The 11,794-nt window shown below is 60.7% G+C and overlaps 1 protein-coding gene across 1 annotated transcript in view; it reads right to left on the reverse strand.

Moving 5' to 3' along the window:
* EFNA2 (ephrin A2) overlaps positions 1-4,946 on the reverse strand; it is a 36,703-nt gene extending 31,757 nt beyond the window's left edge. Inside the window, exon 1 of the mRNA XM_061474626.1 lies at positions 4,760-4,946. Coding sequence (XP_061330610.1) covers positions 4,760-4,881 — 122 coding nt within the window. The 5' untranslated portion in view covers positions 4,882-4,946. The remainder of the gene's footprint in view (positions 1-4,759) is intronic.
* Positions 4,947-11,794: the final 6,848 nt, after the last annotated feature.

Raw genomic sequence — 11,794 nt, forward strand, 5'->3', positions numbered from 1 at the left:
ACACCGGGGTGGTTACAGCCCCGCCGGAGTTTGGACATCTGTGTTATTTATGTGTGTAAGGTGTATGTATGCATGTGCACATACACACACACATAGAAATGAAAGCACTTTTAAAGCTTTCCAATGGTAACACAAGGCATCTCTCTCCCCCTCTTCCTTTTGCACCCTTCTCACTCCCCATCCTCTTTGTGCCTCCCCACTCTGGGACACGCAGGGCGACACTGTGGGCTCCGGGAGCTGCTGACCCACCGGCCCCAGCCTGTCCTCGCATTAGGATGCTGCGCATGGCTGGCATTTGGATACCAAATGTGCAACCAGCAGGGAATGTAATTGCGGTCCCTAGAAAGGGACAGGCAGAGAGACGGAGACGGGCAGGGAGAGAAAATCTTGTCAGAGACGCTGGACCTGTTTGTATCTGCTCTCCATTAACCACGCTCGCCGCAGACCTGGGCTGGTGAAGAATAGCTAACACGGCTTAACGGGCTGGAAAAGAGGGGTGGGGAGGGCTGCAAATGATCTCAGCACAAAGGGAAAATGAAACAGATGACAACGAAAAGAGCAGTAATTGCACAGACGTGGGACGTGGCAGGGTACCGCTACCCCCAGCCCGGAGAGGGGACTCGGCCTGATGCCGATACGGGAACCACGCAATCACTGGAGTTAAAGCATACATTAAAATCACTCTGAGGGGGAAATGGGGTGTCCTGCCTAAGGGAGCGGGGACACCCAGAGGTCCCAGCCCAGGCAGCCCCAGACAAGAGCCAGAAGATGGAGGTTTGGGGAACCCACCCCATGGAAGGGCTGGCACCAAACCCGCCCCGGCACAGAGGCACGGCTGGGCACGTCCAGCGCCATGCCTGAGCCATCCCACTGAACCGCTCCTCTCCAGCACCAAATTCCCTGGAAAAGCCAAATACGCATTGCTCCGGCTCCCTCGGAGGGCAGCACACGCGGCTGCCATCGGCCTGGCCCCTTCACCCCAGCTCCACCATCCCTGTGCATGGACCCTCCATAAGAGTCCTCCTCTGCCGCCACCACGGTCCCTGAGCATCACCTGAGCTCCCGTCAACTGCAGTAAATCCCCTGCTAGAACCCATTTCTCTGCCTTCCCAGTGCTGGGATCGGGGAGTGCGGAGCAGCAGAACCGAGCCCCTGCTGTGCTCACCACCAAACCAAGAAATTTAAAGGGAAAACAATCAGAAAAGAAACCTTCCGAGGCAAAGAAATGACCTCCGTTAAATGTAGGCCACGAGCAAAATCTGGACCATTTACAGCACTTGTATCTGTACTGTAAACAGAGAGGAAAATACCCAATACTGCACATTTCCCCCTCCGGAGAGAGCGACTACGGGAATTGCGTTTGGCTGCAGGAACACTGTCATTCTGGAATTACTCTAACCTGCCCATTACGTAGCTGTAGGTAGAACAGGGGACGAAAACGAATCTCAAATCCTCTGTCCTTCCTCGGCCTTCCAGAGGTTTCCAGCCGCAGCCCCAAGGCTGCAGGCTGGGAATCCCGGGAGCAGGGACCCTCCGAGGACAGGGCGCTCCTTCCCGCAGACCTTTTCCCCTCCGTACTGAGGAGGATTCCCAGACCCCTGATTTTTTCCCCGCATCGTAGTTTCATCCAAGACACTCATCCCAATCCTATTGCACAGGGATCACGTCAGCAAGGTGGGGGGGATGGAGCTGGAGCCATCCCACCAGCAGACACTGGCTTGACCTGCTGCGGGTCCCAAGGATGCAAATCCATCCAAGAACCCTATGGGCAGCTCCCATGCCTCCGGCCACACCGGCTGGAAAACATGGAGCCCATGGAGGGAAGAGCCCTGTCTGCGACGCCGGACCCCTGCCCAGTTCTCGTGCCCTCTGGTCCCATCTGCAGGAGCATCACATGCAGAACCTTCACCCCTGACCAGCCCGGCCCTTCCAACACATCCCATCCTGGGAATGAAACAGCGTTAGTGAGCCTGTACGTGCTCCAAACCCCACAGTGATCTGCGGGCATCGAAACAGTGCATCATTATAAAGAGACATGTTCTTCCTCCTTCAGCTGTTCCCAGGATAACCCAGGAGTTCCATCCAGCACAACCCCAGCCGCCCTTTTCCACATGCAGGCTTCCAAAATCATGCAGAAAAGAAACAGAAACCTGGGAATCCAGAGCAAGAGGCTCCAGTATCTCCACGGAACAGGCAAACTGCAGCATCCCGAGGTAGCGCTTATTTTTAATTTAGACCCAATTATGAAATATGGAATTATTCTAATCTGGGCAAATCATATTGACCAGGAGATTTATAACTGCCTTTTATAAAATATAGATTGCAATAGAAAGCCAACGGAAAATATTTATCAACAGATCAGGTCTGTGGGTTCGAACAAGCACCGGGCAGGTTCACCTTCCTTTTTTTTAATCCTTTTTGATTTCCCCTTATTAAATATTCAGGGGGGTCGGAGGGGAGGGAGGAGAAGGAAAACAACGGACCAGAAAAAGCATCTCTACTTTGTTCTTCATTTTTAAGGACGAGGTAGTTTTCTACTAACTCCAGAGCCAAAATCAAATCACCGCTGGGTTCAAAAAGGAAACCAAGGAGAAAACTCCACGGCAATTTCTACCTTTGCAACACCCAATAAACGGCCTCGAATCCCGAGACCCAAAGGTGCACCCAGGGAGCGCCTCGGCCAACTGCGACACCGGGTGCTCCCGCGTTGGGGAAATATGGGTCACATCCCGGCGCTGCGACGTGCCTGCGGAAACCCACCAGCCATTGTCTGCTCGTCCCTCCGACCCCGCGCAGCTCCTTCCCTCTGCTTCAGTTTCCCCTCAAAAATATTCTCCCTGCTAATGTCAGATGTAGGAAAGAAACTGGATCTGTGTAATCACGACCCACTACCTATTTTCAAAGGGAAATTCCCTGCTGCCTTTCTCTGCAGCGCCCATACAAGGGGCAACGGGACACAGGCAGCTCATGGGGCCGAGCCGAAGCCATCGCCGGGTCCTGCGCCATCGGTCACCCAAGGACCAGAGGCTACTTTGTGCTGGAGGAACCTTTGGGTGCTCGATCTCAGCCACGGCCCCAAGCGCTCAGTGATGCCGCCCTCATCGCCAGCAGCCGGGATGCCGGAGTTTAACCGGGGAGCCCCTTGCACATGTTTGGCATTTGGGAGAACAAAAGAGAGCCCCAAGTGTGGGAGCTGGGGAGGACCAGGAACTGTAACCAAAAACTTTGCAATGGGCAAAAAAAAAAAAAAAAAATAGGGAAAAAAAATTCCCTGCCTCTTACAATCCCCCACAAAAATGTGGGATAATAAAATCCATATGCACCGCAGGCGGCCCGCGGCGAAGGCAGCGCCGCGCACAAAGGCACCGGCTTGCCCCAATTTTGGGGCGGCACAAGGGGCATCAGACTGGGGGCAACGGTGCCTGGACGGTCCCCCCCAACGGGACACGGTGTCTGCATGGCCACCGACACTCACCAGCGTCCTCGGCCCCATGTGCATCCCAAAAGGCAACTGGGAACTTCAACGAAGTGCGATGGTGTCACCGGACACTGCTGGGTGTGTGGTGGGAGAGAAGGGACCATCGAGGATGAGCCCCATTGCCGTGGCCCAACTCCCGCCTGCCATGTCCCAAGGCCGGGCCCCACTGCACGGGCACCCATGGGTGACCACGGAACAAGCTTCACACCAGAGCACGGAACAGTCCAGAGCTGGAGGCAGCAGCGCCCGCTGCAGAAGGGAACTGAGCATCGCCCTGCACCCAGCTCAGGGGAGACACCCCAGAGCCTGTTTAGCTTTGAGGAACTGGGGGGGGGAAATGTGGTTTTGGTCATTTTTGTCTTTTACACAAGTCCCCAGAACCCAGCCTGGTCAAACCCTGCTCTGAGCACAGAGGGGAGCTGAGGGGGGGGGAGTTTGGGGGGGTCCCAGCCACCTGAGCCAGGAGCAGAATGAATCCATGCTCACTTCCAACTCTCCAGCGGGATTTTGGGGGGTTCTTCAAAATGCAGAACAAAGAAACGCAACAGGAATGAAACTCTCGTTGGGGGAAGAAATAAAAACTGCTTGGGGAGGGGGGGGGGGGGCACCAACACCAAATATTGATTAAATCTAATAAATCCCAACACGGAGCAGGGAACTGAACCGACGACGCAGCCATTTCTTTTCCAAGCTGAAAACCAAGCGGGGAGCGGCGGCTGCGAGCTCTGGCCCCGCACCCCCGCCCGCACCGCCCCGTTTTGCCGTTTCACCCCCAAACCCGTTGCTCCAAACCCTCCCGGGGCCGCTCCCGGCGCCTTTCACCCTGTTTCGGGCCGTCCCGCAGGACCCTCTCGGGACGGCACCGTTGGGACGGGACCGGGGGGAGAAGAGACTTGAACTTCCCCGAAGTTGGGCGCAGTAGGGCCGGGGGGGGGGGGGGGGGGACCGGGCGGCAGCGGCACCGCTCCCCCAGCCCCAAGCACCCGCAGCCGTGGCCGCCCCCGGGGACCGCGGGGGATGCTCCCGGCGCTGCCGCAGCCCCCGGGGACGGCTCCCGCCGGGTCTCCGGGAGAACTTTCGGAGGGGACAACGGGACCCGCGCCGACCCTTCGGGGGCCGCTCCCGCCCCCCCCCCCCCCCCCGTTTTAACGGAGCACAGCGGGGGCTGGACCCGCAACGGACGGCGGCGGCCGCCTGTCACCGACCGGAGGGTGGGGAGTGAAGACCGAACCCTCCGCCCCCCCACCACCGCGGCAGCCCGGCCCCGCCGCCCCGGCTCACCTGGGGTTGCTCCCGTTCCAGTAGACAGCGTACCGGTCCGAGATAACTTTCCCGGTCTCGTCGGTCCAGACGCAGACGCCGACGAGCGCGGCGAGCAGCGCGGCCGCCTCCCAACGCGGCATCGTCCCGGCCGCGGCGGGCGCGGCTCCGGCCGCTTCAGCGGGCGGCGGGGCGGCGGCCGGCGGAGCCCTGGGGCCGGCGGCGGGCGGCGGCGGGCGGGCGGGCGGCCCTCACCATCGCCCGCGGCCCCGGGCGCCGTCAGCGGGGAAAGTTGGGGGCGGCCGCGGCGCGGCGGCACCGGGGCAGCCGCATCCCGCGCCCGGGACGGCGGGGACCGGGACCGGGACCGGCCCCGGGGGCCTCCCCCCCTCCCGCGCCGAACTTCGGCCAAGTTCCGCCGAGCCCACCCCCCCCCCACCCCCCCTTCCCCTCCCCGCCCGGTACCGAGCCCCGGCGCTGCCGCCGCACCTGCGGGGCAGGAGCGGGACGGGGCGGGCGCAGCCCCCGAGCGGGCTCCTGCGCTCCGGGGACACCGGAGAGACAAAGGCCGGGCCAGGGAGGCCGCCGCTGCCTCAGTGCCGCCGCGCCATGCTGCGCCCGAGCCCCGCCCCGCCCCGCACGGCCCCGCCCCGCCCCGCACGGCCCCGCCCCGCACGGCCCCGCGCGCCGCCTCGCGCGCCCCCGGCCCGGTGCCAGGGCGGGGCCTGGAAGGGGGGGGGGGGAATGTGGGAAAGGGGGGGGGGGGCAGGTTCTGCATTGGGGTTGCGGGGGGGGGGGGGGGTGCGGTACCTCGAGGAAGGGGAGGGCTGGGGGCCCCCCCCCCCCCCCCCCATTTGCGTTTATTCCCCTCCGATGCAGGAATAAATGAACCAAATTTGCATCAAGGCGTCGCGTTCCCTTGCGGAGCGCTCGGGAAACGCTGATGTGGTGATAACGGCAACGGGCGGCACCGCGGCCACCGGCACCGGCACCGCCACGGGCACCGCGAGCCATGCAACGGGTGGTGAGCACCGGAGCCCGCAGCCCCCCGGGCGCGGAGCGCTCAACAGATGGATCCCTGTTGCTCCAGGGGCGGACTCGGGCTGCTCCAGACCCCCCGTCCCCAGGGGCTCAATCCACGGGGCGCCCCCCAAGCCCCCCCCCCCGCCGTGAATCCAGATGCAACCACGCATCCAGCTGGATTCACGACAGCCACAAGGTGCCCATTAGAATCCATGGGAGCAGCAGCCGAGGCGCTTCCGCAAATCCAGCTCGGCGCCTGTCTTTATGCTTCAGCATCCAAATACCCCCGTAAAGCTGCCTCCACCTAATGCGCCTTTAGTTGTGAGTTTGCTGCCGTTAAAAGGGAGAGAAAGGTTGTAAAACACCTCCAAGCGCTGCATGTAGATAGGTGGGGTATAAATAAAAGATGGATCATTGTCATTATTTATTTAGCGGATCTATTTTGGAAAACTCAGTGGGCTGTGGGGCTCTGCATCTCCCCCCCCCTTCCTTCCCCCCCTCTTCCCCCCCCCCCCCCCTTCTGAAAAGTAAAAACAAATAAAGGTGGAATTATTTTGGAATAACGCTGCCGTGGCATCCTCGCACACAGCAAATCCTCATCCTCCACCACCAAGGTTACACATCCCTTTATCCGACTCCCATCAAGATATTTCTCTATCAAGCCACCGACAGCCAATCTTTCTCCTTGTCACAGGGAAGCTATCATAAAGCTGTCTGCTTGTCTGTCACCTTTATTTGTTTTCATTTATCTAGCCAAAGCACTAAAAGCCTTTCCAAGCACACCGAGAGGGCCAGGGGTGGCCATCCCCTGTGATGGGCAGCGGAGAAGGGAGTCCCCAAAGAGCCCGTCCAGGGGTGGCCATCCCCTGTGATGGGCAGCGGAGAAGGGAGTCCCCAAAGAGCCCGTCCAGAGGTCTCAGGGGGTAAACTGCAGCTCAGCACAGCCCAGAGCCAGCACCACCCACAACGGGGATGTCCCAGGGACTGATGTCCCTGGAGCTGGGCCACCAGGAGACTGTGGCATCCAGTGGGATGCTGGGGGAGGCTTTTATAGGGTGGATCCAGCAGGAAGGTGCACGCTCACCCAGCCCATTCACCATGGGGTTCACCCACGTTGAGACTGCTCCTGATTGTGCTGGGGCAGAGCTGCTCCAAGGGCAAACATCCCAAAGGATATCTGACCCTGGATCAGCTCCCAGTGACCTACTGAGAGGCTCCTCCACCCCACAGCACCAGGGGGATGGTTCTCAACGGAGGGGTGCCCACTGCTCAGCATGAGCAGGACCTAGAGCACGTCCTCCACCACCAAACCAGTACAGGAGCTGTTGGGGAACTGGTTCCCACTCCCTAACACTGAACCACTCCATGCCAGGCTCGCATCCCTTCTTTTTTCCCCCAAGCCCTGTTCTTGGAAATAGCTGACCAAATTTGGCCGAAATTACAGGAAAAGAAGCCTCAACTCAGAAATTCAACCCTAACAGTAAAGCCATCAGCAGCTCAAGTACCAGGGATTCAATAGCGGGATCTGCTCCAGCCCTGCCTAAAGCACCTCAGGCCAGGCTGGCCAAGCCAGGCAGCACCTTCTATTAGACTAAATGACAGAGCTGGAGAAAGCAGAGCAGCTTCCAAGCATGAGGGTTTCCCCGGTCCCTGCTCCAGGGAATGGTGCAGAGCTCAGCCTCAGGCGCACGGCACACGGGGACCGGGGACACACGCCCCAGAGCGAGGGGCTGTCCTGTCCCATGGCACCCCATAAAGGGCTTTGGATCAGGATCGGGCCCTTGTGGAGGGGAAATACCTTGAAGTCATCATTACTAAATTAGACAAGCTTCACCGTATCCCTCGAGACGAATCAATTCCATAGTTACTTTGTGGACTCAGAAAGAGAAAGAATGCAAAGCCCATCGCGCTGCCCTGTTGAGTTTGGGTGGTTGTGGTTTGGGTGCTGGTTCCTGCACTCAGCACCGGTGAATCCATGACCATTCAGCACAGTGTGGTTGCATGAAGAGGCCATGGCAGCACCGAGTCCTGCTGCTTCCTCCTACACTCCACACGGCTTTCCTCAGCCCAGTTCTACCCAGTGCATCCCAGTTCTGCCCAGCGCAGTCCAGTGCATCCCACCTCCACCCAGTACAACAGCTCATGCTCCATTGGCGCTGCATGAGGTCATGGATCAAATTCACTGGGAAATGGGAAAAACACAAGGAAAGAGCCTGGCTGATCTCTGCCAACCAGCTCCCGGCAGGGGTTTGCGTCCCAGCCTGATGCTGGTTTAGTCTCTACACGCCTCTGCCCACACAGAGCCCAGCACCAGCTTTGCATGTAACGACTTCTTTTTCTTCCCCCTTCTTGGTAATTGGAAGGAAAATGCTTTCCAGGGGTTTCCTTGCTTCTTTCGGACTGTTTTCCTTACCAAACAAACCCAACTCTATTGCAAATCCTCATATCCCCAGCCCCCAGATACTCGGGGGTTGGGGGGGGCGAGGATGGGTGCAGGGAGGTGTAATTTACACCCTTTAGCTTCACTTGGATCAGCCTAGAAATGATAGGAAGGATGGAAAAAATAAACCCCATGGAAGAGGTGGCTGCAGAAACCCCCGGGAAGAGCCGGCGCGAGCCCACGGCTGCCTCCTCACAAAGCCTGGTTATAATTTAGCTGCAACAGGAAAAACAGGGGCCCCGGAGGGTCCCTCTGCGCCGAGCACAAACCCTCGCGCAGCCGCAGGGCCGTGCGCGGGGATCCCGGCCGGCAGCGGGTCCATCCCTGGGATACAGCACTGGGATTGTGCTGATGCCACCAGCACCGAACCCGGAGGCCGTTTAATGCGTTTGGTATTTAAGTAAAGATCCATGTGAGAAAGCAAGGGCTGATTTACAGCTGGTCCTGGGCGGCCATGGAGGGGGAAGAGACAAATCCATTAAGTGACCCAAATGTCAGGAGCCTCAGAGTAATGCAGAGCCACGGGTGGGTTGCTGCTGGCTCAGTGCAGCTTGGGCCCCTCTGCTGCCCAGATAATGCTGATGGCAAAGCTCCTGCCTGCACCAGGGAACGGCTGCTCCATCACACTGGCACCGCGCCGGCAGGAGGCTGGCAGCGCACGGTGAGGGCAATGAGCCACTGCGGTGAGCTCTGGCAGTGGCTTCTCCATCACCCACGGCGGCCGGAGCCAAGCGCTGCAACGCCGGCCTGGGAGACACGCCTGGCTCAGCCCTATCCCTTGTGCAGGGATGCTGACGCTCACTGCTCGCTTCATCCCCATCCATCGAGCTGCCTGCAGTGGGGCAGCCTCACCTGAGCCCCCAGGCCAGAAACCCCAGCTCCGGTGGGGACCCGCAGGCACCGTCACCCCTCCAGGAGGAAGGCTGGGACAGCCCCAGAACCACAGCTCAGGGTGGGAACCCAGGGGAGGGAAGCATCCAGACCCCTCCTGCCCCATCCATGCACAGACACGCTTTGCCCGGGGCCGTCCCGGGCGCTGCCTCCCCAGAGCAGGCACACACCTTTGCCCCAGCAGCACCGGGCATGTTCTGCTGCTTCACCCGATGCTTATTAAACCACCCAGCCCTGAAATCCAGCTGCAGATAAAGGCCCTGCCACGGCCGAGTCATCCCACGCCAGGGCTGTGCCAGCACGGGTGAGCTCAGCTCCACGGCACGGAGCACAGTGGCAATTTGTGGCCGTGGTCCCTGTGAGATGCCAGCACTCGGCTGCTGGATCCGCGCACCCCTCGCAGCAGCAGCAGCTGCAGCAGCCGCCCTCAAAGCAATTTGCAGACATTAATTAAACCCCAGCCCCTTTACGAGGCTGGGTGGGAAATGGTGCAGGATGTCCCCTGGGTGCAGCTGACACCTCTAAAACCAGCCCCGTAAAACCCACCCCGCTGCAGCACGGGAAACTGAGGCACATGGGGACGTCTGTCAAGGTTGGATGGAGGGAACCCGGGGGAGCTGCCTGGGGTCTGTGCCCTCTCCTGCCCGCAGTGGTGTCTTTGGGTGCCAAAGCCCAGATGCTCCTTACTGAGGCTGGTTTGCTCCCATATTCAGCCCACAGGCAGGGCCGGGGCAGATGGACAAACCTCAGCCCATTCAAACAGAGCAGGGGTGAAGGCGAGGACCAGGGGATGACAGAGTTGAGCCCTTGTTCCCCCTGGGGTTTAAGCTGCCGGAGGATCCGAGCTGTGCTCACTGAAACACAGGGAAGGGAACATCTCTTTGTTGAAGAGCCTCCAGCTCCCCACGTGTGCCCGGGCAGCGCTGCCTCCTCCTGCCTCTCCCTGCATCCCCAGAGCCTCCGTCTTGGTGAACAACCCCAGCCGGGGCTGCACCAGCAGCAGCCAGACCTGGGTGCCAACACAGACCCAAGACTGAGCCTGCCGAGGGCTTGGCAGTGATGGGCAGAGCCATCCATCCCCTCCGGCAGGAGAGCAGCGCGCAGGCAGGGGGATGACCCCGCGGCTGCGGAGCCAGGAACAGCTTGTGCGGATCATGGCAATGACTGCGCCCTGGTAGCAGCAACAACGGCGCGTCCCCGGGAATGCTGCACCTCTGACAGCGCCGGGCCGGGAGGGTCCCTGCGTGCGGTGGGAGCACCACCGGCATCGATGCAGCGGGACACAAGCTCCAGCGTGGTCCACCCAGCTGAGCCAGCGCCAAAGCCATCGGTCCTGTGCTGGTAGAGGTTTACAGACCTCCGAGTAGTGTTTTCCCGTTCTAACACCCCTGTGCAGGGTGAGACCCGCTCAGAACAGCCGTGGCAGGAGGGTGGCTGGAGCCAGGAGCCCCCAGGAGGACCTTGGGATCCCCGAGACCCGTTGCCAGGCGCTGCCTCCTCCTCCCAAGGGATGGAGACGCATCCCACGGCCTGCGGCAGACCCGCACCGCTCCGGGGACGCTCCGCGGCTGCCGCATGGAGCCCCAGGGCCCGTTAGTTCCCAAATCTTGCAGATCTCACCCAAAGCAGAGGCCGGGCGCGGCGGCAGCAGCGCGGAGCCGAGCAGCACCGCATCGCTTAGCCAACACCCCCCCCTAGTGCCGGTGCCCCTCCGCGGGCCGCCTGGGGCCGGGGGCCGCATCCTGCCCAGGCCCTGCGCCACAGCCCCCCGCCCCTGGCAGGGATGCTGCGGCCATCACCGTGGCTTCAGATCGCTGGTAACAAGCACTCTGCGCAGCCCCAGCGCTGTTGGTTTGCTTGGGGGAAGTTTTATCACTTAGGAAAACAAGTGAAGACACCCCCCCCCCCCAGCCCCACAGCAGCCCCTTCGCCCCTATTGGGTAGTGGGGGGACCCTCCACCCCTGCACAAATCGTTCCCAGAATCACCCCATTCACAAGGACACTGCTCAGTGCCACTGCCGCAAAGCCTGGGCACGTGTTCCCAGCATCACCACCGACCCCACACCAGGAGCCAGCACCACGAGCATCCCCCGTGACCCTCCCGAGCCGAGCAGCCCCACAGGTACCCGACTGCACATCGGGAGCTGCTGAATATGGAAAGCGCAGGGGAAAAGCGTTTTCTGTTTGGCCTGAACCCACCCAAGTGGAAGGGGAAGGGGAGGAGGAAAGGGCAGCCCAAAGAGTTAATCCACTTTGAATTGCAGCGTGGCTCCAGCCAACACGCAAACACGCCAGGGCTGACAGCTTGACAGAGACGGATTGGCAGCTCCCGAGGTGAAACATCCCGGCCCGAGCCATGGATCCGTATTAAAACCCGTCTTGAATGGGGCAGGTTTCACGGTGGCGTTTTCCACAGGGGAAAAATAAGTTAAAGAAATCGAAGTGCGAGGGGAAGGAGAGCAGGGAGCTGGAACGGGGACCCCTGCGGTGACTCCCCACGTTTGCCCCTCCCCAAAACCTGCCCTGGAGTTTGCCGAGCCCCCCCCAGTGCCAGCAGCTTCCCCCGTGGAACCTGGGACCAGCGCAGCATCGTTCCCAGCTCCCGTCCATGGGCTGAGCTGCTCCGAGGGTGCTGCGGGGCCGAGGCTTCCCCCGCTCCCAGCAGGACTCGTGCAGGGTCTTGATGCCCTGGACGGGACCC

Source organism: Pezoporus flaviventris, unplaced genomic scaffold (genome assembly GCF_033815535.1).
Source record: "Pezoporus flaviventris isolate CSIRO_AGI_PZ_B2104156 unplaced genomic scaffold, CSIRO_AGI_Pfla_v1 ptg000080l, whole genome shotgun sequence".
In the NCBI taxonomy this organism is placed as follows: Eukaryota; Metazoa; Chordata; class Aves; order Psittaciformes; family Psittacidae; genus Pezoporus; species Pezoporus flaviventris.